Genomic DNA, 25,537 nt, shown 5'->3' with positions numbered 1-25,537 from the left:
TGGCTCAGCTCTCTGTGTGCAGCGGTGATGAGCTCACAGCAATTCTGACTCCCAGGCAGCCCCCAGTGAGCGTTCCACACAAGCAGTACTCGGGGCACAACAGCTGTGGCCCCTTCCTGAGGAGCTAAGGGGGGTATATGGGGAGGGCAGCAGACCAACAGCCTTCCTCCTTAAGTGGCTCCTACTTCCTCTCACTCTTCTTTGGGATGCTTATTTGGGAAGTCCCCACCCCTGGGCAGAAGCCCTGCCCAGCCTCCTGCTCAGCATGTCATGCAGGGCGAGGCCATCCCCTCCCCAAATCAGCCTGTGTTCCTGGGACAACACTGACGTAGGATGGGTGGTCAAGAACTGGCCAGCAAAGGAGCTGATTGTTCCCTCGACAACTTCAAACTTGCAGCCCTGAGCAGAGAAATGACAGGACAGGAGAGGAGTTAAAAGTCAGCCCCGAGGCCAGGCCAGGGAGCCAGGGAGCCTGTCCTTGCAGGCAGCAGGGAGACACCCAGGAAGGGCTGCACATTCCTAAGTTTACAGTCTCCTGGACCCCTCCTCTCAGGACCGTAGGGCATGATGGGATTAATATGAGTGGGGCTCGGGTTTATTTAGACAGGGTGGGCTCGACCCTTAGGATTCATGGCAGAACTGATAGGCGCTGCCAACCAGAGCTGTGGAAACCATTCCTGCTAGGAAAGGAGAGGTTCAATGACATATGAGTCAGGAGAGAGGGATGTGAAATAAGGGCTGACGTCGTGAATGGTTAGAAAGAACAGACTCTGAGGACAATTGTTAGATTCACTAGCTAAGACCAGGGGGACCAGCAGAAGAGGGCAGGGATTTGGGGTGACCTCCAACTGCTTCTTAGGAAGGACAAGACACCCCAGTTTCCCCATCTATGAGAAGTGCAGGGATTCTGGACCTGTAGCCCAGCCAGCCATGGGTTCTAGTACCATCCCAGCATTCCCTAGCTGTGTGGCCCATCTGCCAATGGTTGCAGGTAGAAACCAAGGGCAAAAACAACCAGTGTTGAAAGGTGAACAGGTGGAGTTCAGCTCCCGTGGTACTGCTCAATAGACGTTGGGAATGATTTATCATCCATTTCCACAAAGTTCTAAAAATAAAATGTAATCATGTTTATGGTAGATCTGCCACATAGTATAGTACAGGCTTAACACTCAGTAGATATTTTTAATATATATATGATGAAGATGGGATGGGCACAGTCAGATGTTTGGGTCCAGAGTCTGGGAGCTGGGTGTGGAAGAGAGCTATAGATGGAGGCAAGTAGCGGGTAGGGAGGGGTGTCTAGAGTGTGTGACTGAGAACCTGGGCAGGTGGGGAGCTCTGAACCCAGGTTTGCCTCAGGCTGCACTCCCCAGGCCTGGTCCTGTCCAGGGTAGGGTGTTCCCCATGGTGATTAGCGGGCAGGAAGATGGGCTGTGGCCAGACATGCCATTGAGGTGAACGCAACAGAGTGGTCTTTGATCTGCTCTGGCCAAGCCCAGTTCTTGAAAGGGATAAAACTCAAGGTGAGTCCAGGTGAGCCAGACCTAAAGGCTCTTCACTCTCGCCTTTGCTTTGCTGCCCTTGGACATCAACTTCCACCATGACCCAGCGATCCTCTGTGACCATCAAGTCCGGGGGCACACGGAACTTCAGCGCCTCCTCAGCCAGCCTGCTCCCTGGCTGCCGGCCTGGTTTCAGCTCTGTCTCGGTGTCCCAGGGCGGAAAGAGTTTTGGAGGCGGCTTTGGGGGTGGTTTTGGGACAAGAAGCCTGCACAGTTTTGGGGGTAACAAGAGAATCTCCATCAGTGGTGGCTACCGCTCCAGCCGGGCCAGCTTTGGAGGTGCTGCCTGTGGGCTGGGTGTCACCGGCATAGGGTACAGAGTTGGAGGAGCCTATGGCGGGTATGGATTTGGAGGCGGGATGGCCCCTGGAGCTGGAGGCATCCATGAAGTCACCGTCAACCAGAGTCTCCTCACCCCGCTGCATCTGGAGATTGATCCATCTCTCCAGCGGGTTCGAAAGGAGGAGAAGGAGCAGATCAAGACCCTCAACAACAAGTTCGCCTCCTTCATCGACAAGGTGAGGAGCAGGTGGGGTCTCCACTACTAAAGCAGCTGTCATCCAAAATCTTCACTGTCTGGGTTCTCCTGAGGTCACCTGGGGCTTCCCAAGACCCATGCATCTGGGGCCTTGGCAGTCTGCCGATGGGGCGGGAGCAGAAAAGAACCCATCTCCATCCAGCCTTAGAGCTCTCAGACCCACAATGAGGACATTACCACTCTGGAGGCAGTGGTCATGGGTCAGCTAGATAGTTTGGAGGGAAGGGTCCCTTTTTCTCTCCCAGTTAATGAACCCTAGCGTCCTCCCAAGGCAGAAGTATTTCTCTGTTGATACATCTTGGTGATAGCGTATGTCCAGGAAGCTGAGTGGGCAGTGAAAGGGTACAGAGATGACATGTGTGACTTCAGCCTGAGTCCCAACCACTGTGTGACTTGGGATCCTAGAGGTACCCAGTCCTGGGAGAGAGCCTTTTAGGATGTGACGCCATTGTGCACCATCTCACGTCTCAGCTGGGAAAGAGTGTGGCCACAGCCCTGGATCACTCAGGCTCTGTCTCTGGGATGAAGAAGAGCATGGAGTCCAGAGACGACACCCAGCTTAGGCCCCAGTTCTGGACTCTCCTGAGGGGAGAGTTTCCTCTCCTCTCAGGCCCCAGTGGAGTGGAACAGATCGACTCTCGGGTCCCTTTGTGGCTTTGTCGTATTACAAATACCTCCTTTTGGGGAGCGGATCATTGGGTGGACAGACCCAACTAATGACGCTGCTGGGACACCAATTCTTAAGCTTTGTCACCTGTGTCTGGTGGCACCTTGCCTGGGTTATGCCAACACGGGTGTGACTTCCAGGAGCCTGGCTGAGAAGGGAAGACCCTGGGCTTTTGCCTTTTCCTGGTTGGTCCAGGGGGGCAGGTGTGTGGAAATAGTGAGTGGGATTGGGAAGGACTGGGGTGCCAGGGTGTTCTCTCTCCCACAGTGGGAGACGAGGGAAAGACACACTTGTTATAGACCTCTGTGGGGACACTGCCATCTTTGAAGCCATAGAGGTGTTCTTTCATTCTTGGAGAGTAAGTGGCATCCCAGTCCCTCCCAGTGGAAGGACTTCTGATTGAGGGAAAGTCCCTTGAAATTCCCAGACTCGGGATCAGATGCAGCTAAGCCCAGAAACCCAAATGGCAGCTCAAGACTGCAGGGGACTCAACAAGCAACCCAAGGAGGTGGTTGCTCAAGGCCACATGACTAGTGAGAGACATGGCTGGGATTGTGCCCAGGTCCCTGTAGTGTAGTTCCAGAGTGACCCACACCCACATTTCTAAAGTGCACAGGCAGCTGAGTCCAGGTTCCAGATCCTGAGAAACCTTCCCAGAAAGGAAAAAGACAGAATTTATTGCCAAAACCTTCCACCCACGTAATAGGGATCAATTTGGGCTCAGTTAGCCATAGTGTTCTTTTCCTAAGTTACTGCATGTCAACATGGTTGGTATATTCAGATGGCTCCAGCCTCTTTGGACTTAGCATTTGCCTCCCAAGGGCACCGCACCAACATTGATGTGGCTTCTCCGCATCCAGGCTCCTTGCAGCTCAGGGGGAGAAAGGGAAGCCGCCACCTGGGTTTTGAGGTCATGCAGGGTCCCTGCACTATTAGGGGGTCCTACATCGCAGACCATGTGGGAGGCTGAATCGAGGAAGCCCTCACAATCTCTTACCTTTGGCCGGGACAGGTACGGTTCCTAGAGCAGCAGAACAAAGTCCTAGAGACCAAATGGAGCCTCCTGCAAGATCACAAAACAACCAGGACCAACCTAGAGCCCATGTTTGAAGCCTACATCACCAACCTGAGGCGCCAGCTGGAGTGTCTGGGAGGAGAGCGAGGCAGACTGGAAACAGAGCTGAAGAGTATGCAGGACGTGGTGGAGGACTTCAAGAACAAGTGAGCGGGCACTCAGTCTATCTGACCCTGCCCTGGGGGTCTGCGGAAAGTCAGGCGAAAGAAGGAGGGTGCGCCGTTCCCCAACACTGCCCCATCTGGGAGGAATGGGACACACGCTTGGGGCATGAGATGGAACCAAACAGACATGAAAGTCATTGGTTAGGGTTGGAGGAAGGGCTGGAGTTGATGAGATAATGATCACATAAGTCCTAAGACGTGCCCATATGTAACAACTGTTAATCCCTGCAGACAGCAAATACAGGCTCTGAGATGGCTGATCATGTACCCAAGGTTACACAAAGGGTAACTCAAGAGTTAGGAATTGAAGCTGGAGACCCCACCCCTCCCATTTATTCAACTAAGTGTTCATTTATAGGGTTTGTGTTCTTTCCCCCAGCCCTGCCCAGGAGGCTGGAGGAATAGAGAAGAAAAGGGTTCTCCTGGGACCACATGTGGTTTCCCAACCACAATTCATAATTCCCTGAATCCCCGCTGGCTTCTGCAGGGGGCGTGGGATATCCTGATGCTGAGGGAGCCTGGGGAGGGAGTGGGCCACCGCAATGGAAAGGAAGCGCCCTTCTCAGAGGATGGTGGACAGGGAGAGCTGTAGCATGCCGTGGGTGCCAGGGGAAGTACAGCCAAATGGAAGAATGAGGACACTGGGCCTGGGGGTGGGTGGTCTTATAGTCTGAAGACTCAAGATAGGGTTCAGCGTGGCTGAGACATCAAGGGACATAGCAACAGTGTAGGGTAGCAGGAGCCGGGCTAGAAGCCAGGGGCTGCCAGTCAAGAAGGAGGAGAAGGAGGAGGAGGGGCTGGAGGAAGGACACACCTCTTTAGAGCTCCAGGATGTGTGGAAGTACATTACAGGAAGAGGGGGTGATTCTTCTCTGCCATTTTCAGTTTGAGTTTTATTTCAACAGAAGTAGGGGTATTTGATTTGGTGTTCAGAGCTACATAGGCATGAGGGAGCCACACCACAACAGAATGTTTTCCAAGTGTGCCCACCTGCCATACCTTGAGCTGAAGGATATGGGGTGTGCTGGAGGACTTGAATAACTGGGCCAGATAGAGCCACGCCAACCTCACTCTCAAGCCCTCCTCCTAACACTCATCCTTCTCCCCCTTTCCACAGGTATGAAGAGGAAATCCACAGGCGCACAGCGGCAGAGAATGAGTTCGTAGTACTCAAAAAAGTAAGCAGCAAAGGCACTGTCGCCAACTGCAGGTTCCGGGGGAGGCAGAGCTGTCACTGAAGCCTCCAGTCTTCTTGGTGATATATTTGACTTTAAACATGAGGACACTGGGTCCAGGGATGTTCAGTCTGTTGTATAGAGGTGATTAGAGGCAGGTCAGGATCCAGGACTCCCGACTCCAAGCTGTGTGAGTCATGGTACCAGCCTCTCTCAGGGCAATGTAGGGTAAGAGGGAACCAACAGGACCTGGTCCTCAGCTCAGAATCCAGAATCCAGAGGCAGTCTTTGGGCAGGGCAGTAGGAGGATCAGGCAATGGAAGTCTAGAGGTCTGCTTGCTTTGAGACTGGCAGAGAGGGAAGCAAAAAGACCACCAAGGATTAAACTGAGTGAAAAAATGGAGTAGCAGCTTGGGGGAGAAGGGAAGGGAAGTGGATAGGCAGAGATGTGAGGATGAGAGTCCATACAGTCTTTGGGGAGAGGCTTAAAGAACTCATAGGCAATGGGAGCCCTGTGACCCAGGATGGGGTGTCCTCACCATGGAAGGTGACATGAGACCCTTGCATACAGCATTGATGAGCAGTACAGACAGGCAATCCTGAAGGTCATACTATGTGGCCCTCCCCATCTCTCCAGTTCCACTGGACAGCATGCAGCAACATGTGCTCCCTTGGGAGCTGCAGTTGTCCCACTAGCTCCGGAAATAATCTCCAGAGGCTGCTAGTTGACCCAGGGAGGGTAGAACCCAGAATGATCTCATGTTCTGTGCCCAGGATGTGGATGCTGCTTACATGAATAAAGTGGAGCTGGAGGCCAAGGTGGACGCCCTGATGGACGAGATCAACTTCCTGAGAGCTTTCTATGAGGCGGTGAGAGAGCCTGGTGCCCTGTCTGAAGGCCTGAGGCTGGGACACCCCCACCCCCACCCTGGCACACAAGCTGTCCTCTCTTTACTGGCCTCCTTCCTCTCTGCTCCTCATCCCATCTGTGGATTGTGATTCATGGGACAGATCCAGCTCTCTGAGGGGGAAAATGAGGTTCCTGGGGGGGGGGGGTAACAAGAAGTTTCCAAAAGTGGAAAAACTCAACCAGGGCTAATAAGAATAATTAGAATAAATGTGTTCTGTTGAGCAGATAGAATATCTGTTTGTCACCAAATTCAGGGGATTCCCGCAGAACTGTCCCAGCCCCAGGCCCAGCTCAGTCCCGCTCCTGTTCTTTCTGGGGCACCCCAAACTGTGCAATTAGACTAATCAGCAGGAGTCACCCAGCCTCCAGGTGCTTTCTGTCCAGGTGTGACAATTGCCTCCCCTCCTGAAGACATGTTTCTGTGGAGCACCAGGGCACTTTTCTGTGGCTTGCAGAGACAGCCACACAGACATAATCAAGACCCTCGGTTCTGGGACTTTTCTGGGGTCTCCTTCTGCTGTTTCTAGCTAATCTTCATGCCCCATCCCTAAGGAGCATAGTACAGGACAGTCAGGAACAGGCCGGGACTCAGCGGTGCCTGGTCCCTTCTGACTCAGGCTTCTTGCCCAAGGTGAGGTATCTGTTAGGTGTGACGGGCTGGGCTTCTTCGGAGAGTGAGACATCACGCTCTGACAGCCAGCAGGCTCCCTTGACAACGGGAGTGGCTTCTGGAGAATTCTATCTGGAGTTACCTGAGCTGTGCTCAGGTACACGTGTGCTGAGGCTGAAAGCCATTGTAAGCTTGGTGGCCTCCCGAACATCCTTCTCAGCCCATCAGAGCTGAGAGAGGAGCTGCACTTCACAGTGCAAGACCCTCCATGACAGAACCTGCCCCAGGGGGGTGCCATCCCCAAAGCACATGTATGCACTCATATACACATCTGCACACATGTGCATGCACACATACGCACATACATAAATGTCCTGTCTCATCTCTCCTCTTTGGGCTCAATCGCAGGAGCTGGCTCAGCTTCAGGCTCAGATCTCTGAGACCTCTGTGGTCCTGTCCATGGACAACAACCGCAGCCTGGACCTAAACAGCATCATCGCCGAGGTCAAGGCCCAGTACGAGGACATTGCCAACCGCAGCCGAGCAGAGGCTGAATCCTGGTACCAGACCAAGGTGAGGCACCAAAATCTAACCAATTAAACAGACACAGGGATTGAAAACTTCATAAGATACAAGCCTATTCTCTCCAATGCCCCAGCCTACTAAGATCCAGTGTCTGAGTTCAACTGAGAGCTTACATGTATTCTGAGCACAACCCAGGGTCGACACCATCAGGAGCAAGGGAAATGTCAGACACAGGCAGAAATTCCAAGGCTGTATATCAGAGAAACGGGCATCAGTGGTCAGTTGCAGCCACCATGCCAATGGGGGGATGTGTCAAGAGAAAGGTCTGGTGCCTTCTAGATGAGGCTAAAGGATGCAAAAAGCAGAGCTGGAGCTGACTGGGACCAAGGCTTAGGGACAGACTTAATACGAATCACAGAACGACATTTCCGAAGTTGGAGCAGACACTCTGAGCTGGGAGTCAGGGAAACAGTACACTCTGGTATCATGACAAATGTACATGAAGGAGGATCTCTATCAGAAAGTACCCGCCGTGTGTGAGTACATGTGTGCGTGCGTGTGTGCGTGCATGCATGCATGCAAGTGTGTGTGTGTGTGTGTGTGTGTGTGTGTGTGTGTGTGATGCTGATCTAGAAGGGTCAGATGCATGGAGTGGAGGGAAAGAGAAGAAGAAATGCCAGGAGCAAAAAAAGGGGGGAGGGGAATAGCATGGCCACAAATGTCTGGCTGTTGCTGAAGTGTGTGGATAGGGAGAGCAAGAAACGATGCCCACAGACTCAATGGGCAGGGTGAGACAATCCAGGACCCTCTGAGCAACGCACTGAGAGCCTGGAGGGCTCTGGGAAGCTACAACCCTCTCTCCTTGGGCCTGACTATCCCTTACCCGAAGCCTCTCCTTCCTCCCAGTATGAGGAGCTGCAGCGGTCTGCTGGTCAGCATGGGGATGACCTCCGTACCACCAAGATGGAGATCTCTGAGCTGAACAGGGCCATGCAGAGGCTGCGTTCTGAGATTGAGAACCTCAAGAAGCAGGTAGGACTGATATCTCAAAGGCCGTCCCAATCAAACCCCTGCATCCAGGAAAACTTGGATCTGGGCTGACCTAGTTAGGGTTTCTATTGCTGTGATGAAACACTATGACCAAAGCACCTTAGGGAGGAGAGGGTTAATTTGGCTTGTGCTTTCACATTGTAGCTCAACATGAAAGGAAGTCAGGACAGGAACTCAAACAGGGCGGGAACCTGGAGGCAGGAACTGAGGCAGAGGCCATGGAGGGGTGATGCTCGCTGGCTTGCTCCTCATGGCTTGCTCAGCCTGCTTTCTTATAGAACACTGGACCACTACCCACAGTGGAATGGGCTCTCCAACATCAATCACTTTAAGAAAATGCCCTACAGCCAGATCTTATGGAGGCATTCTCTCAATTGTGGTCCCCTCCTTTCAGATGACTCTAGCTTGTGTTAAGTTGACATAAAACTATCCAGCACTTGGACTTAACTCAGTTGGTGCAGACGGAAATCTCTCAGATAAGGAATGGAGATGCACTTACCTCTCCACTGGAGCCACAACATGGTCAAGCTTGTCTTGCTTTATGTACTTACCCACTACCCAGAGAAAGACCTCAGAAAGCCATTTTCTCATCCAGAAAACTCTAAGTTACCCTTGGGGACTGAGAACAAACAGTTCTCAGTGTTGACCTCAAACTCAGTGTTCTGCCTTCCATTGCAATAACATACTGTGGGGAAGTTAATCTAACCCTGCATGTGCTCTGTGCTCAGTGTCAAAAGCTCCTCCTTTGTCCTGTGGGCAGTGTGCCACACTCCAGGCTTCCATAGCTGATGCTGAGCAGCGTGGGGAGCTGGCTCTCAAAGATGCCAAGCACAAGCTGGCAGAACTAGAGGAGGCCCTACAGAAGGCCAAGCAGGACATGGCCCGGCAGCTGCGTGAGTACCAGGAGCTCATGAACGTCAAGCTGGCCCTGGACATCGAGATCGCCACCTACCGCAAGCTGCTGGAGGGGGAGGAGTGCAGGTGAGCTCCCACCATGGCCCAAACAGATGCTACCAGAACAGGATAGTATGGTACAGAGGCCACATGGGCCACTTACCCCCGTGCCCCTACAATAAAGGCCAAGGACAGATGCAGATGGCATTCACTGTTCCTTCAGAGGTTCCCTCCTACAGCTGTTCCTGAGCCTGGTCCAGGGTCAAAGCTGTGAGACAAAGGTGGCTACAAACTCCTGGGAGGCCCTAAGCAGGAACAGTGTGACTTGAGCCTTATAACACATACAAGCGCCCTTGGTATCGACCTTGGGGACAGTACATGGCCCCAGATGTCCTTTACTTTAACCACTCCATTCTGCCTCATTGGCATGGGGTCTCAGTTCCTGTTTCTATCCGTATCTTGACCTGATTCCCCTCTAGGGTTCCCCTCCTGTATTTTTGTTAGCCTCTGGAGCTCATGAGATGAACACCAAGCTTGTTCAGCACAGGGCAGGCTCACAGCATGTGCTCAGCCCTGATGGCCTCACATGCAGGGGACTGGGAGCTCTCTATGTCCTCATCAGTGATGCGCCTTCTCTTCCCACCTGCCACAGGCTCACTGGAGAAGGTGTTGGCGCAGTGAACATCTGTGAGTAAATGTCTTGGGAAGATAGAAGAGTGGGGGGGGGAGGCAACAAGGGAGACCCTAGCATCACTGAGATCTGAAAATAAACAACTGAGGAAATACATCATCAAGACCTCTCCTCCTTTTTTTTTTTTTCCTGGTTTCTTTCCCCATTGGTATTAAGAGTCCTGAGCATTCCCTGTCCCTAGGCAAGGAGTCCAAGGACTTTTTCTCATTCTGGGAAAGTGTCCTTAAATGCTGCAGGGAACCCTTTACACCTTGGTGGTTGTAATGTGGTCACATGTCCAGCCTAGCCCCAGAGGATCCTGCATGGGACAGGATCACTCATGCAGCCAGGGTCCCCGGCCCTCGGTTACTCTGGCAGATCTATGGAGCAGCTGAAAGACCTCTACATAGATTTGAAGCAAATTGGCTGGGCAAGTAAAACAGGCATCTCGACTTTGCCTGGACATCCAGGAAGAGACCGGAAGGGGTGATCTCTTGGTATCTCAGGCAGTGATGTGGCAACACTGAGTCCTGGTCATGGAGATGAGAGCCTCTGGGCCTTGGCTAGGTCAGAGAACATCAGGGAAAGCCAGAGCCTGTGGCCACTAGAGAAAAGTTCAGAAGCCTCACAGGAAGAGCACACTCCCAGAGAGATGGCTGGCCACAGCTTCAAGTATTTGACAGGCTGGGAACAGTGTTCCCTTATGGGACCGAGTTCACTGTTGCCAAAGCATTGGGGCAGAGGCTAGCAGGCCTAGCAACAAGAAGCTGAGGAGATTCCAATACTTGGCAGGGAGACTCCTCTAGGTGACCTTTGATCTCTCCTGATATGAAAGTCCAAAACCCCCTTCCCAAATCTGAGGTCTTGTGTCCCATCCAGTGTGAGAGCCCCAATAGAGGAAGGTACAGTGCAGCCTAGAGGCTTAAGACCTGGTCTCGGGCAGGAGTGACCTTGTGCACGCTGCTAGGTGCTTTGCGCCTCCATCTGTTCATCTCTACACTGAGGTCACCGCCATGATGACATCTCTTTGAGGGACCAGTACCATCATAGCTATGGGAGCTTTGAAAGTCACAGAGCCCGCTCTGGGGCTCCCCCTGCCTCCTGCTGCCTCTGCAGACAGCTGTCTGTCATCTGCGCGTCCTGGGGGAGGGAGTGGCCAGAAGATGAGTGTGGGAGGGACGACTGACCACTGACAATGTATCCTGTACCTTCTCTTTTCAGCTGTGGTCTCTTCCTCGGGGGGCACAGGCTACAGTGGAGGTGGCGGCCTCTGCATGAGCAGCGGCAGTTACGGCGGCGGCGGCGGCGGCTACAGTGGGAGTGGCCTCTGCTACGGTGGCGGAGGGAGTGGCGGTTTTAGCTCCACCAGCGGCCGCAGTGTGAGTGGCAGCAGCTCAAGCATGCGAATTGTCTCCAAGACGTCGTCCAGCAAGAAGAGTTATAGGAGCTAAAGCTCCACCTGCCTTGGTCCCCGGGCCCCCAGCTCCCCAGCACTAAGGCCTGATGCTTTGCCCATGCTCACCATCCCCAGCAAGAGACATTGACCCCAAGTGGCCTATGAGTTTTAAGGTTACCTTGTCCATCCTCTGCTTCCAGGCTGGCCTCCACAGAGATACCCCACCCATTCTCATCTCCAAGTCCTCCTTTACCCACACTGATTCAACTGCTCTAGGCTAGGCCTTTGCCCCTAAGCAGTAGGGGTTGCAGGAAGTCCTCCTCAACCTGCTTGGGCTCTACAATCACAAGAGAGTCTTCTTACTCAGTCCTCCATGGGACTTTACACTTAACCTTGGTGGCCCAAAGTCACCTTTCTCTGTGTGCTTCCCAGGCTCTGAGGTGACTCTGAGCTGTGAGGATCATCCGAGCCTTGTCCTGGCTCTCTGAGCACTCAGGGCAGAGCCAGGCAGGGAGCTGGATGAGAAAGGCAGATCTCTGCTGCTTTCTCTTGCTCCAGGGCGCAGGGACACAGGTGGCAGAGGAGAGGTGTGAGGGGATAGGAAAAGGAGCTTCATGGAGGGTTTTGGAAGCTGGTCTTCACAGTGGTTTCATCTAAAGAGCTGTGAGCCCTCAAATATCTGCTATGAGTTCAAAACCAAAATATTTCCCAAAAGCAATTAGGCTGTCCGCTGCTGTGCTGTGTGTAAAGGAAGTTAACAGCTCTGAAGTAGCAGCCAGACCTCCCGAGCTGTCCACTCCTCTTCTGCATGCCCATTTCCTAGAATTGCTTCAATAAAATGTCACTGAGCACCTGAAGCCTTCATTGAGTGTGTTGTGTCTTACACCGAGCAGCAACCTTGGAGTGGTGAACTCTGGGAACAGGGGATTCCACACATCAAACTATGAACGACCCTGCCCTCAGCCCTGGGGTTCCAGGAGCTGAGCATGGTTACTGAGACCATCATCTGTCCTGGACACAGTGGGAGGCCTGTGGCTTTGGGGCATCAACATGGCTCCAGCAAGCCCCATCCTCATGGCTCAGCCCACTACCCATCCCCAGAGCAGTCTGCCCTCTTAGTACCACCAACCCTCACACCATGTCCTGGGTCTTTCAGCAGAATGAAAATATGACTCCCCACTCCACGTCTGAACACCCCAGCCCACTCTACCACATGCCTCCCAACTGTCCCCTGACCTCTAATTGCACCCTTCAGTCTTAGTCCCAAATATAAGAAGACGTTGAAATGACCCAATTAGGTAAGAATTCCCAAGACCCAAGACAGTTTCACAGTCCAGTCTGCTGATCTACAGTTGGTAAGACAAGAAACAAAGCCTGCTGGATCAGGGCTTTGAACCCAGGCTTCTTCCTCTGGAGCCACAGAGAACAGGGAGGACAGAGAGAATGGGGTCCAATCCCAGCCTTGTCACCCCCATCCCCACTACTCTGTTCCTTACTTGGTGAGATCCTAGATGTAAAAGGCCCTGGCTTGTAGTAAAGCCCCAACAATCAACCTTGCCGTATTGTGGGCTTGTGACCTAGACACAATCTCAGTAAGAAAGCCATTTGGCCCATCAGGGCTGCTGTGTGGAGGGGGGATAGAAAGAGGAGCAAAGAGGTTGAGGAGGCTTTGAGCGTCTCCAAAAACTCCATCTGTAGGCCAGGTGGCGGTAGTAGCACATATCTTTAATCCCAACATTCCGGAGGCAAAGCCAGGTAGATCGCTGTGAGTTCGAGGCCAGCCTGGTCTATAAAGCAAGATCTAGGACAGGCACCAAAAAAAAAAAACAAAAAAAAAACAAACAAAACAAAAAAAAACCTCCATCTGTAGCCCCATGCTAGGAAAAAAAGTTTGGATCCATCCAGAACATTCTCAAGGACGCCCCTGTCCCTACATATATCCCCAGACCAGGGCAAGCTGCATCACCACGGGAGGGGGGGGTTTGGGAGGGTGCTGATCTCAGTGCAGAGTCCACACTGCCATGCTTTGCAGGGGACACAAAGTGTAGGGTATTCTCCCCCCACCCCCCCCCCCTGGCCTCAGGTCTCTCCTCCTGAGTCCCCTGTGGCCTGTGTGGATGAAGTGTGGGGCTAGTATCAGTACCTGGAGGACCCTGTAACACAGCTGTGCAGGAGCAAAGGAGCAGCATGGACAAGGTGTAGCCAGCCACGGGAAGCTTCCTCCTCCATGGGTATATCTAGGGGTGTCTGGGAGCCCACAGAGTAGTGGAGTATCTAGAGGAAGGCACTGATGCAGCCCTCTGGCAAAGAAAGTCTTCAGAGCATCCTCCATCTCAGGGAAGTCCCCTTCTGTAAACAATCTCAAGTTCCACTCTTCTTTCCTGGGAGGCTGAGCCACTGGACATGACATCCATAAGTGCCTGGTTGGCCCCTCTCATCAACTCCATAAACAAGGAAGAAGGACAGATAGAATTTTTATGGGACTTCCCCACCCCCAGCATTGACCACTGGCTCCTTCTTGCTTTTTGCTACCCTAATTATGTACTGTGTACCTAGCAGCTGCCAATATCCCAAGCTCATAAACCTGATTTAGTAGTGATTAGGGGTTTGAACCAGTCTAGTCCCCCACCCCCACCAGATAAAAGCTGAAAAGCTGAGCCACGGTTTGGTTAATCCATCCTACCCCTGTTCTCCTCTCCAGGGAACCATCTCTGCCTCTCAAGCCATGTCATGCAGAAATTTCCAGCTGAGCTCCAGATGTGGCAGCCGGAGTTTCAGCTCATGCTCGGCCATCACGCCCCGGATGGTCACGCACTATGAAGTGAGCAAGGGACCCTGTCGTCCTGGAGGTGCCGGGGCCCTCCGAGCCCTGGGCTGCCTTGGCTCTCGCAGCCTATGCAATGTGGGCCTCGGGAGGCCCCGTGTGGCCTCCAGATGTGGCATGCCTGGCTTCGGGTACCGAGCAGGAGCCGCCTGTGGACCACCCACCTGCATCACCCCTGTCACCATCAACGAGAGCCTTTTGGTCCCCCTGGAGCTGGAGATCGACCCAACAGTGCAGAGGGTGAAGAGGGATGAGAAGGAACAGATCAAGTGTCTCAACAACAGATTCGCATCCTTCATCAACAAGGTAGGGGCAGCCAGGGTGCTGCGGGGCAGCCAGGGTGCTGCGGGGAAGTGCTGGGGAGCATGTCCTGCATCTGCTCTGTCTGGGGGACAGGAAAAGGCCTTTGTCTGTAGGTCTTCCAGCACTCCATGAAAATGTCATTGAAAATGCCTGCTTCCCAGTCCAGACCAGCTTCAAATTTGCATCCCTCTTCTCGCCTCTGTCTCCCAAGTACTTAAGATTATGGGTGTACATAACCTCCTCTGACCCAAGCTCCCCACCCCACCCCTGTCGTCACTTAAAACTAGGATCTTTCTCAGATATCATCTGAGAAATTATCAAGGTTGTCAGAGAGCGGACTGTCAGATGGACTTCCACAGTAATATGAAAGCAGCCAGTGGCCTTCCACGTGAGGACTGAAGCTGCCTCCCGCGCACCGAGGCTGTGCCAGGACGAGGCCTGAAGGCAGAGATAAACACCGGGAACCCCAACTTTCCCATCTACTTAGGGCTGTGGTGAAGGCAAAAAGCGGAGAAGAGCTTGGCACAAGGCGGCGTTTCCCAGGTCCTGTCCTTGGCAGCCCCAAAACCAAGTAGCTTCAAAAAGCTACAAGGCAGCGCGACGTGCTAAGAAGCACTGAGCTGGCCTGTCATTCCCCAGGCCACCTGGGTTTGTCCTCACACCCTAGGGAGTCAGGATCCATGCCAAGGGCTAGGCTGCTGTTTCTGGAGACCCCAAGGATTAGGGCAGACATGCCTGAGAGAAGCCCTAGGTCCTGGCAGTGCCCACTCCTCTTACCCCGAATCCCTATGTAAGCCACTCACAGTTCAGCCTCAGGGACTTGGCTGCCTGTCTCGGGGACAGACAGATGATACAGTGGGAGACTCAAAGGAACTGGTCTATACTAAAGTGTCTCTGATGCCAGGCATGATGATACATACCTGTAACCGCCCCCGGGAGGTAAAGGCAAGAGAATCAGAGTTCAAAGCCAGCCTCAGCTTCATAGTGAGTACAAGGCCAGCCTGAACTACATGAGACCCTGTATCAATGCCTACCCCCACCCCCAAGAAAACACGGGCTGGTGGTGGATCAAAGGGTAAAGTCAGTTGCTGACAATGTTGACAACCTGAGCTAGATCCACAGAGGCCACATGTCAGAAGGAGAGAACTGACTCCCTCAAGTTGTCCTGACTTCCATGTGTGTGCCATGACATGTACATGATCTCTTGCGTACACACACACACACACACACACACACACACACACACACACACACTCACACTTGTAAATGAGTGAAATGAGCTGGTCCACTACCCTGTTTTACTCTTAAAGCCTGACAGGTTCTGGTTATAAACACCTCACAGAAGAAAGCCCCAGCGGTGAGCCTCTGTAATGCTGCTAGCCTCCTGGGACATGGCTATTGATCCACAGTAGAGTGGCAGTCCTTCTGTAGCTGACTTAAGAGGTCTGATATGGGGAAACCCATAAGAGAGCTGTAGACCACGCTCTGTGTGCCCGTGACTGGCCAGTGACCAGATCAACTCACTTGGCTGCTTCCAATCTTGATTACAACCCACACAAATGGAAGAGATGGCCCACAAGCCGCCAATGTTCCTGGGACTCAGGCTTCCTTCCGACCCAGTCACATAAAGTGGAGCAGCAGAGACAGAAGGAGTCAGCAGTGCTAGGTCACAACCCTTGACCTCTGCTGAGGGACCTTGGACTCAGGCATTCGTGTGTGGGTGTGCTTATGGTGAGGAGAGGCTCACAAGAGGAGGAGGCATGTTCAAGTCATGGGGTTACCAAACAGCCAGCCAGGGAGCTGTGTGTGGGCTGCCCAAGCCTTTGGGACAGCACTCTTTCCACACCAACATAGACCGCTGAGGGGAAGATGACAGTCTTCTAAGGTCCCTAAGGTAAAGGAGACACAAAGCCACCTCCCTTTAGGTGTCAGTCTCTGCAGAGACCTGGTGATCACAAAGCATGGCCTCCTGGTCTTTTCTGCATGGTGACACCCATTCTTGGGGCAGGTACGCTTCCTGGAGCAGAAGAACAAGCTGCTGGAGACAAAATGGAACTTCATGCAGCAGCAGAGGAGTTGCCAGAGCAACATGGAGCCGCTCTTCGAGGGCTACATCTGTGCCCTGCGACGACAGCTGGACTGTGTGTCTGGGGACCATGGGAGACTGGAGGCTGAGCTCTGCAGCCTTCAGGATGCACTGGAGGGTTACAAGAAAAAGTAAGTGGCCTTTGCCTTCACCCTACAAAGGGACTAGCGCCAGCTGGAGAAACAACTTAGACCTCAGTTTCCCCATCTACAAAACAGGGAACTCAACGGGAAAACAATTAAGTAGCACAGAGCATCCGTATTATTATCCACAGCTGAAGCCCGGAAGTGTGTGTCTGTGCTCCATCTCCCTTCTCTCCACCCGGCTTGAATGGGGTGGGTGGGCACCTGCCACTTACAGAGCCTCAAGACTCTGATCCAGCTATATTCCTATTTGGCATTTCATTCACCAATCCCTCTGCAGACTGAGAACTAGCCATCCCCCGGGCTCTTTCCTCTAGGATTTTGTGGCTTCTCTTCCCTCCTTTTGGTGAGCCTCTTCTCAGGATATCCCCACTCCCACCCAGCCATCACAGTTCAGGTGTTCTCTCCCTAGACTTCTGGCTTCCCTGTCCTCTCCTAGAGGGACTGTGGGTTTCTATTGTCTGTCCTATCCCACCCACTCTCCACAGGACAGGCTCTGAGCCTGCCTCTCAGTGTGGAGTGGGTGGCTGATGTCAATGGATAGGCTGGCAGGCAGGAGATCCCCAGCCTGTAGGAGGTCTAGAGAGCTTGTCACCTGGAAGGTTTGGGGTGGGTCTGCTCAGAGCCTCGTAGGAATATATGGGGCTCGGGATAGGAGAAAGTGCTTCCATTGAGGAGAAATGGTACAAGAAGACTGGACAAGAGATGTGTCGATGGAGAGGAGCCATGATGGCTAAGTGTCAACGGTGAGCCTTCTTGGTGACAGGAACTATGCTGGAAAGTGATGCCCAACCTCTACCCCACAGCACCGGAAACCTTTACACTTACTTGTGAGTGGGTACAGCAGAAGAGAGAAGGGCCAGGGTCCAGGGTGTAGGAGGTGTTTGGAGGAGGTACCATTGGAGCATGACCTTGACAGATAACTTTTCTTCCAGTAGACTCCTTCTAAAAGGGACACAAAGCCTGGTGGAGTGGGACATAGCTTCTAATGCCAGCACTCAGGAGGCTGAGGCAGGAGGGTCGTGGGTTCTAGGCCAACCTGAGCTATGTAGTGAGTTCAAGGGCTGCAGAGTAAGGCTGCCTCAAAACCTTTTCATTAATTAGAGTAGAAGCCAGAGTGACTTCAAAAACTGAAGGGAAGGAGGAAGAGGTGGGAGAAGCCAGGCGTAGAGGAGCAATGCCTCCCTTAAGAAGTTCATAGCCAGGCAAGCTTAGATTGACTTGCAGCTCAAAATGAGATTTGGGGGTTTTAAACAGGATGTCCTTCCGGCACACCAACCACAATGGCCAACTCTTACACAACACTTGTCCTAGCCAGGGCTTTTCCTGAGACATCACAGGTGTCACTAATGCACAAGAGCCCTTTGAGGCAGGCCTGGGTTGCTGCTGTTCTACTGGGGATACCCCTGTGAGTAACAAGGCCACAGAAGCCATCACCACCCAGTTTGTTTATGTCTAGTGTGAGACAGAGTGGGGATTCGAACTTGGGCAGTAGCCCCAGAGCTCCTTGTCAAGGCTAGACAGAGCTCTGCTGGACCAAAGAGAGACGGGCATCAGGAGCACAGGGACGTTTTCATGGATTGGCACTGTTCATCAAAGAGTCATGCTAGGCCCTGAACCCTGACTCCATTCCCTCTGCCTTGGGCACAGTGTGTGGGCTGAGGAGCCCCCAGGGAGTGGGAGGGTGCGCTGAGGCTGTTTCTGTGCTCTGGTAAGTAGGTAATTACTACCTCTACCACTGGGCTTCAGGTGGGGGCCAGACTTACCCTGCAGGCAAGGAAGAGGCATGGGGTCAGCTGGGAATCTCCCTGGAACAACAGCCACCTCAGAACAGCTTGGGGAAGATGACGTGCCAGTGGTGTGGCCTTTCTCCCATTCCCAAAGGAAATGGTTAGATGAGGGGGCTTCCTCCACAGCAAGAGAACGAAGTAGCCTTGAGCATCCCAGGTGATGAATCATCACAGAAGCAAGCTGCTGGTCATGGGAAGGGGTAGACTGACAGGTAACTATGAGATATTCTGGTAACAGTGTCTGTCCCCAGGGGGAAGGAGCATAAGGGTCTAGAGAGAAGGCTGCAGCATGGGCCCACAGACACAGCCAGAGCCCCCACCCCCTAAGAGACTTCTGTCAAACTCTACACCTTAACCAAAGCAGTGCTCCCCCACTACAGGTATGAAGAGGAACTGTCCCTGCGCCCCTGCGCTGAGAATGAGTTTGTCACCTTGAAGAAGGTGAGATGGTGCCCAGTGAAGCAAAGCTCCTGGATGCCAGCTCTAGACCATTGGCCATCCATGTCCCAATCCCTCTACCACAAATAAGTTCCTCTCCTTGATCTCGTGTTGGCCCTGTTGACCCTGGGAAAGAAGAAAACCTGACACCCCATTCAGCTCCACCCTGCATAGAAACAGGGTTTAACATGGTCTCCGTACATCCTTCCCCTGGGTCAGAGCTGGAGAATGGCAGTGAATCCACCTGCCCAAGCAACTCTCTGCCCTCGTAGCTAATGCCAAGTCAGAAACAAACACTGATTCAAATCCAGGCAGAGAAACAACTGCCCAGTTCCTCAGCTGGAAACTAAATGGCTCCAGACACCTCTGCACAGGAGCGTGGGGGAGCCTCTAGACCTATCCTGCCATATCCTTCCCAAGCCCACTTCCTAAATAAGGTCCTCTCTCTTGATCTCTTGTGTTGGCCCTGGTAACCCTGGGAAAGAAAATCTGACACCCCATTCAGCCCTTTGCTGCATAGAAACAGGGATTGGCCTCCATGCATCCTCCCTGGGGGTCAGGCCCAGGCCTTTCCTCCTACCTTGGCCCCATCTCCCTTTCCCTCCACCCAGGCTTGGAGAAGAGCCCAGGGCCCACAGCTGCCCTGATACCAGCTTAAATAGGGGGTTCCTAGCTGATTTGGGGTATGGCTCTGATCCAGGTCATGGTTCTGTCACTGTGTTACAGGATGTGGACACAGCCTTCCTGGTGAAGGCAGACCTAGAAACCAACTTGGAGGCTCTAGAACATGAGATTGAGTTCCTGAAAGCCCTGTTTGAAGAGGTACTTCCAGTCTCTTAGTCTTCTGGGTGACCAGTTCTGGAGGGACAGGGTGGGCAGGAGTACCAAGGCAAGCACTAAAAGAGCGGCCCATGCATTCAGGGACCAAGACCCCCAAAGTCATTTTATCTAGGTTGGTGGTTGTCAGCTCTCCCCTAGAGAGAATCTGGGTCACCACAGGGACAACAGACAAGGACAGGAAGCAGACTGGGTACTGTGGGCCAGCAAGAGCAGGAACAAGTCTCAGTAGGCCTGAGCAGGCCCCTCTCGTGCCTGGACCTTCAGTGCTCACTCCTGACTGGCCTCCTCAGGAGATCAGCCTGCTGCAGTCCCAGATCTCTGAGACCTCAGTCATTGTGAAGATGGACAACAGTCGGGACCTGGACGTGGATGGCATCATAGCCGAGATCAAGGCCCAGTACGACGACATCGCCAGCCGCAGCAAAGCGGAAGCAGAGGCCTGGTACCAGTGCCGGGTGAGGCTGGGGTGCAGAGGGGCAGGGCTGGGGCCGGAGAGAGACATCAGAGCAGAGGAAGGGACAAAGACAGGCAACGGGGAGAAGCAGAAGAGAGCTCTGTGCCCTAAGAAGAGCTAACGACTTAACAAGTCCAGGCCACTCCACAGCACCAAGGAATCCCATAAACCCAAGCTCTGTTGTTTCTGCCAGGTCAGGTGTCTGCAGAACAGAGGGACCCCACAGACAGGCCAGCCCTGTCACCAGGGTGCCAGGTCCCAGCTCTGTTTGTCCACAGACTCACTAGAGCAGCCCTCTAAGCAGCATGCAATCTATATAATTGATGTTGATGGCAAAGAGGGTTCTGAGCTTCACCGAGTAGGCGGAGGCCGCTGGCCTGGGTGTTGCTGGTGGTAGAGCAGAAATGGTGATTAAGGGTGTCCCAGACTTGGTAATTAGGGGCTTGCTGGGAGGGCAAGGAGAGCTCTTGGGCAGCTGGATTTGACGACCCTGCCATCTCCTCCTCCTTGGCTTGTCTATAACGCGGCAGCATGTGTGTTCACCCGCTGCTGTCTCCCACGTTCAGCCTCTGCTCACTGAGCATTCCTTGTGCGCCCAGCACAGAGCACGGAGCTGCAGAGGCAGCGGGGACTGGGAGAGCCATCAGGCCTGCCTTCCTGTCGTTTTCCTTCTTAGAGGCAGAGCCAAGGGCAAGCAAGATGCATGGCAGAGCACCAGGGCGTGTGTCAGGTGGTGACACACTACAGAGCCATGAGTGGGTAGGGTGGCTGGCACACAGGGTCCCGTGGAGTGTAGCTTTAAATACAGGGGGGGAAGGAGGGGGCGACACCAGGCTGTCCCTGTCTGGAGGAGTCTAGGGTCCTGTTGGGAAAGACATGGGTCCAGCCACACCCAGCTCCATGGAAACACTCAGCAGTTTCCAAGAACAAGCAGCAGGCTTTTGGGGCTGACGAGAGGGGCAGGACACGGCATTTGGAAACGCAGGAGCACGGACAGGACATTTGATGTGATGCCCACAAGCAGAGAGCAGGGGAAGGGTGGTTAACTTAAAAAAATTTTTTTTCACTTTGAATCTGATTTCTGTTTTTGTTTGTTTGTTGTTAGCCAAAGCAAGACACCATGTTTTTTGTTTTGGACTGTTCAACTCTAGGCTGAACATACAATCCCTCTAAAGTCCAGAGGGACATGGAAAATGGAAACAGCCTTCAGGACAGCTCAGGCTCTGGGGCAGAGTAAAAGGGACCGGAAGCAAAAAGAAAGGATCTGGGAACTGAGGGGACAGAGACTCAGGGCTGGGTGACGTAGGAATAAGGAGTGGCCCCTGACACTGGAGAGAGCCGGAAAAAGCATGGAGAGCAGGATGAGGGTGGGATGAGTGTGGCCATGGAGCAAGTAAGCTGGGAAGCCCTGGAGAAGAAGCTGGGGACAGTGAGGAAGGGGCCAAGAGATGCCACAGTGAAGGCCTGCATCTCACCTCTCTGTCCTGACAGTATGAGGAGCTGAGGCTGACGGCTGGGAACCACTGTGACAACCTGCGCAACCGTAAGAACGAGATCCTGGAGATGAACAAGCTGATCCAGCGGCTGCAGCAGGACATCGAAGCAGTCAAAGGCCAGGTAACCCCCCTGAGGGGCTGGGAGAACACTCCAGAGAGCCACTTTCCTGCTGGGCCGTGCAGGGCAGGACACACCTTGTTGGTGAGCAGGGCTGAAGAGAGGCAAGCCCAGGGCGCCTTGGTTCACAGAAAGCAAGCCCTTCTCTACAAACTGCTGACCAAAGAGCATGGGCAGACCCACAAAGTCTGGTGGCCTGAGGCCAGAGAAGCAACATGGCAGCAGACTTCAAACCCAGGCTCTCACCCTGGGATCCTAACCTTCAACATTCCTAAGTTGTTCACAAAACTAGACCCTACTCAGTTCTCCCAGGCTAGTGAAAAACAGCCGGGCACTAACATCTATCAGCCACAACCCCACCCCTAGCTGCAGATACTGAACATATCCAGAGGGAGAGCCCTTTTCCCAGGGTGAGCCGGGTATACAATCCTAGGGCCTGCAGGAACAGCCATGCGTTCCTCGCCGGTCTAGACCCAGTGACACCTTCCTGTGCCCTCTCCCCAGCGCTGCAAACTCGAGGGGGCCATTGCCCAGGCAGAGCAGCAGGGTGAGGCGGCCCTCAGTGACGCCAAGTGCAAGCTGGCAGGGCTGGAGGAGGCCCTACAGAAGGCCAAGCAGGACATGGCCTGCCTGCTCAAGGAGTACCAGGAGGTGATGAACTCCAAGCTGGGGCTGGACATCGAGATCGCCACCTACAGGCGCCTGCTGGAGGGCGAGGAACACAGGTGAGCTGAGAGGAGAAAGGGCATCAGGGTGGCTGTCACTCCGCCTCCCTAGGCTGCTCCATCCCACAGTCTTGGGAAACAAAGCATGGTCACCATTGCACTTCCTGAACACAGTGAGGGCCGAAAGGAGAGTTCTCTTCTAGGCAGATGCCTGAATTCTTTTCCCTTCTTTCTCTAGGTTGTGTGAAGGCATCGGGCCTGTGAATATCTGTAAGTAGCTGACTCGTCCATCCTGGACTCTGGGTCTTAGTATTTGATTAAGCAAGGTAGAAGCCCCTCACATTCCACCCAGCCTTCCAGATCTCCTTGAACCCCCACAGGAAGAGCTTGCCTGCCATGTACCCTGGGCAGGTGGAGAAAAATCCAACAGGGCTGTCTAGGGGCCCCACCCAGGTCACCTAAACAAGAGAACGCTTTGCTGAAGGGTGAGCAGCCCTGTCAGGACAGAGGTGCAAGCAGAGTTGGAGAGGGGAATCAAACATCAGGTCAGGCTTCAACAAGGCTCCGGGGAAAGAGGGGGCGGATGTATGGGAAGCTTCTGAGCACTGGATGTGATTAGACAGCAGAGACAGGGAAGTCAGCCGCTGAAATGGCTGTCCTTGGAGGTAGGCAGCAGTGCTGAGAGGTTCAGAGGTCCTACTGGCACGTTCCAGCATGGGCCCCTGAGCACGTCTTCCTGTCCCCGCAGCGGTCAGCAGCTCCAAAGGTGCCGTTCTCTACGAGCCGTGTGTGGTGGGCACACCCATGCTGAGGACCGAATACTGCACAGGGACCACGGGTGTCCTCAGGAACAGCGGGGGCTGCAGCGTGGTGGGCACCGGTGAACTCTACATCCCCTGTGAGCCCCAAGGGCTCCTGGGTTGTGGAAGCGGGCGGAGCTCCAGCGTGAAGATGGGGGTGGGTAGCAACTCTTGCAGTCGTTAGTGTTAGCACTGCCTCAGAGTCTGGAAACCCTGGATACCACATCTCTACAGGGCTGAAGACTAGAATAGGTCGAAATTCTCCCTTCCCACACCAACTTCACATTGCCCTAGGATGCTCCTGGGAGTTGAGTCACTCTTGCTCGAAATCTATTCTTCAAAACCACCTTTCACATCTCTGGATGCAGACCCCAGGCTGGACCCAGAGTGGGTGGGATACAGAGAGAGGCTGCCTTGCTCCCGCCACTGGAGTCACAGTAGTCAACTTGAGTAGTCAAGAGAAAGCAACAGTCTGACCACTTCTCTCCCAGGCGAGACAGCCAGTTGGGCACATTACAGTTCTATTTTGTAGAAGGCTCCATGCACTTCCTCACACAGCCAGCCCTGCCCTGCCCATGCCCTGCCCAAGCCTCCTATCTCCCTTCCCTCAGGCTCTCAGAGATCTAAGAAAATCGAACTGACCGCACCCATCTGAAGCATGCACTATTATAAAAAAAATTAGAAAGGAGATTCCCCAAATCCCATTTTGAATTCCAAAACCAAGGTCCAGAATTAGAGCTCCTGGGTCACTAGATGCTGCTGGTGTCTTCCTGGTACTGAGGCTCAAGAATGATCTTTGGGTAGTATGTTGGACCCAAACTGAAAAATATGTATAGCTTTCATTGGCAGTGAGACACGCTCAGAGCAAAGGCGACAGCCCATGGCATACTTGCTGCTCAGACAGACAGTAAAGAGCTGGACTTGGTTAGTGCACCTGAGCCCCAGCCCTGCCCACCTCTGTACATAGCCACCACTCCCTGCCCCTTCTCATTCAGTCCCTCTAGCTTTGGGCTTAGTTCAAATAGGAACATGGTTCACCCATTCAGTGGCGGGTAGCTACCCCAGTCATGGAGAGGCTTGTTTAGGATCTAAGGGAGAGAGGAGATCCTAGGCTGACCTATGAAACCTGTCCATCTGGAGTTCTGAGCTGACTGTTTCCAATAAACTGACTCTGTTCATGCGCTAGGAATCAAAATGTCCCCTGCTCTGTGTGGCATCATGGTAAGGCTGAGGGGCCTCAGGAGCAGCCTTCAAGGACTGCAGTTTAGGAGTAGAAATGAAGGAGTTACACTCATGGGAAAACCCCATATACATAATAGCTAAAACCTGTACATCACACATTTGCAAGCCCCTCTCTATGTTATGAGCAGCACATGTATTTGCATATGGTCCTCCCCATTCTGTGGATCCCCACACACAATCTAGAGGAGACCCACAGGACCCCATCATGTCAAGACAACGTCTCTTAAGCCCTTGGTTCCTCTGCACCTTGGCATCTCCCACCTGGGAAAGCTTTAGAAATGAGTAACAGCTGGACTGGGGAAGGATCAGGACACTTCCCCAACCTCTCCTCATTTAGAGAGGCTCAGGACCTGGAGACCAGACTGGACGCTAGCAGTTCAGTGCTCCATAAGGCCCCTAGGACCCTCCCCTGCTGGCCAGGTTGATCCCAGAGTTCACCCCTCCTCAAGGGCTTTCTATCCCTTGTGGCGCCCCCTGCTGGAGCCAGAATGAGCCTCTTCCTTCCCACAGCCTGCGTCCTGTGCAGAGCTGTGAGCGAGAGGACCATGTTACTGAGATATGAAGAGGCCCTGTTAGCCCCCAAGAACTCTGGGCCACATTATGGAGCCATAAATAATGCTCAAGGCGAGCTAGTGACTGTGCTAAAAGCCAGGTAGAGAGGCTGACAGGGACAGCCGGACCAGAATGTGTCAGAAATTCTGGAGTTCCATAATAGTAATGACAGCTGCCAACATCTGTGAGTAGATAGAAACTTTGCCAAATCTCCTAAAATAAGCATGTTGTGTGGTGCTGTGCATTATCCTCTGGTGCTCTCAAGGGTGGCTTCATGGGTGTGTAGACCTGGAGCACTGATTATAGCTGGGGTGGCTGAGCTGGGGTGGTGGGAGGCACAGGAGATGGAACTGAAGTTCTCACTAGACACAAAGCTCTCCAGGAAGAGCAGCCAGTGGCAGGGAAGCCTCAAAGGCCTGCAGGACTGTGGAGGTAGAGGAGTCCCCAATGGGAGGCTCAGCAGGTGGGATCTGGGGCTCCCCCTTCACATCCTGAAGGAGAGCCTCCATCTCTGCTCCTGTCCCTGTGCCTGCCAAGCTTCCTGCTGGAT

General features: G+C 53.4%; 2 protein-coding genes across 2 annotated transcripts; both read left to right on the top strand.

The window, feature by feature from the left end:
- The first annotated feature begins 1,483 nt into the window (after positions 1 to 1,483).
- LOC118596817 (keratin, type II cytoskeletal cochleal-like) lies at positions 1,484 to 12,089 on the top strand. Its single transcript, XM_036207720.1, has 9 exons — positions 1,484 to 2,080; positions 3,780 to 3,988; positions 5,124 to 5,184; positions 5,956 to 6,051; positions 7,110 to 7,274; positions 8,133 to 8,258; positions 9,037 to 9,257; positions 9,823 to 9,857; positions 11,062 to 12,089. The coding sequence occupies exons 1-9, from the start codon at positions 1,601 to 1,603 to the stop codon at positions 11,289 to 11,291; spliced, it is 1,623 nt and encodes a 540-aa protein (XP_036063613.1). The 5' UTR covers positions 1,484 to 1,600; the 3' UTR covers positions 11,292 to 12,089.
- A 1,828-nt stretch (positions 12,090 to 13,917) lies between these two features.
- Positions 13,918 to 23,956, top strand: Krt82 (keratin 82). The gene is made up of 9 exons (XM_036207727.1): positions 13,918 to 14,366; positions 16,372 to 16,580; positions 18,763 to 18,823; positions 19,547 to 19,642; positions 19,951 to 20,115; positions 21,606 to 21,731; positions 22,233 to 22,453; positions 22,632 to 22,663; positions 23,142 to 23,956. Exons 1-9 carry the CDS (start codon positions 13,962 to 13,964, stop codon positions 23,375 to 23,377), a joined length of 1,551 nt encoding a protein of 516 aa, XP_036063620.1. The 5' UTR covers positions 13,918 to 13,961; the 3' UTR covers positions 23,378 to 23,956.
- Positions 23,957 to 25,537: the final 1,581 nt, after the last annotated feature.

This window comes from Onychomys torridus, chromosome 16, assembly GCF_903995425.1.
Source record: "Onychomys torridus chromosome 16, mOncTor1.1, whole genome shotgun sequence".
Classification (NCBI taxonomy): Eukaryota; Metazoa; Chordata; class Mammalia; order Rodentia; family Cricetidae; genus Onychomys; species Onychomys torridus.
The sequence above is the reverse complement of the archived record's forward strand: the minus strand, read 5'-3'. Positions and strand labels throughout refer to the sequence as shown.

Excerpts from the sequence above, each read along its gene's own strand:
- LOC118596817 (XM_036207720.1), top strand. The coding sequence starts at position 1,601 with ATGACCCAGCGATCCTCTGTGACCATCAAGTCCGGGGGCACACGGAAC. Across the intron at positions 3,989-5,123 it reads GTGGAGGACTTCAAGAACAA|GTATGAAGAGGAAATCCACA; the intron begins GTGAGCGGGCAC and ends CCCTTTCCACAG. Across the intron at positions 6,052-7,109 it reads TGAGAGCTTTCTATGAGGCG|GAGCTGGCTCAGCTTCAGGC; the intron begins GTGAGAGAGCCT and ends GCTCAATCGCAG.
- Krt82 (XM_036207727.1), top strand. The coding sequence starts at position 13,962 with ATGTCATGCAGAAATTTCCAGCTGAGCTCCAGATGTGGCAGCCGGAGT. Across the intron at positions 18,824-19,546 it reads AGTTTGTCACCTTGAAGAAG|GATGTGGACACAGCCTTCCT; the intron begins GTGAGATGGTGC and ends ACTGTGTTACAG. Across the intron at positions 22,454-22,631 it reads CTGGAGGGCGAGGAACACAG|GTTGTGTGAAGGCATCGGGC; the intron begins GTGAGCTGAGAG and ends TTCTTTCTCTAG.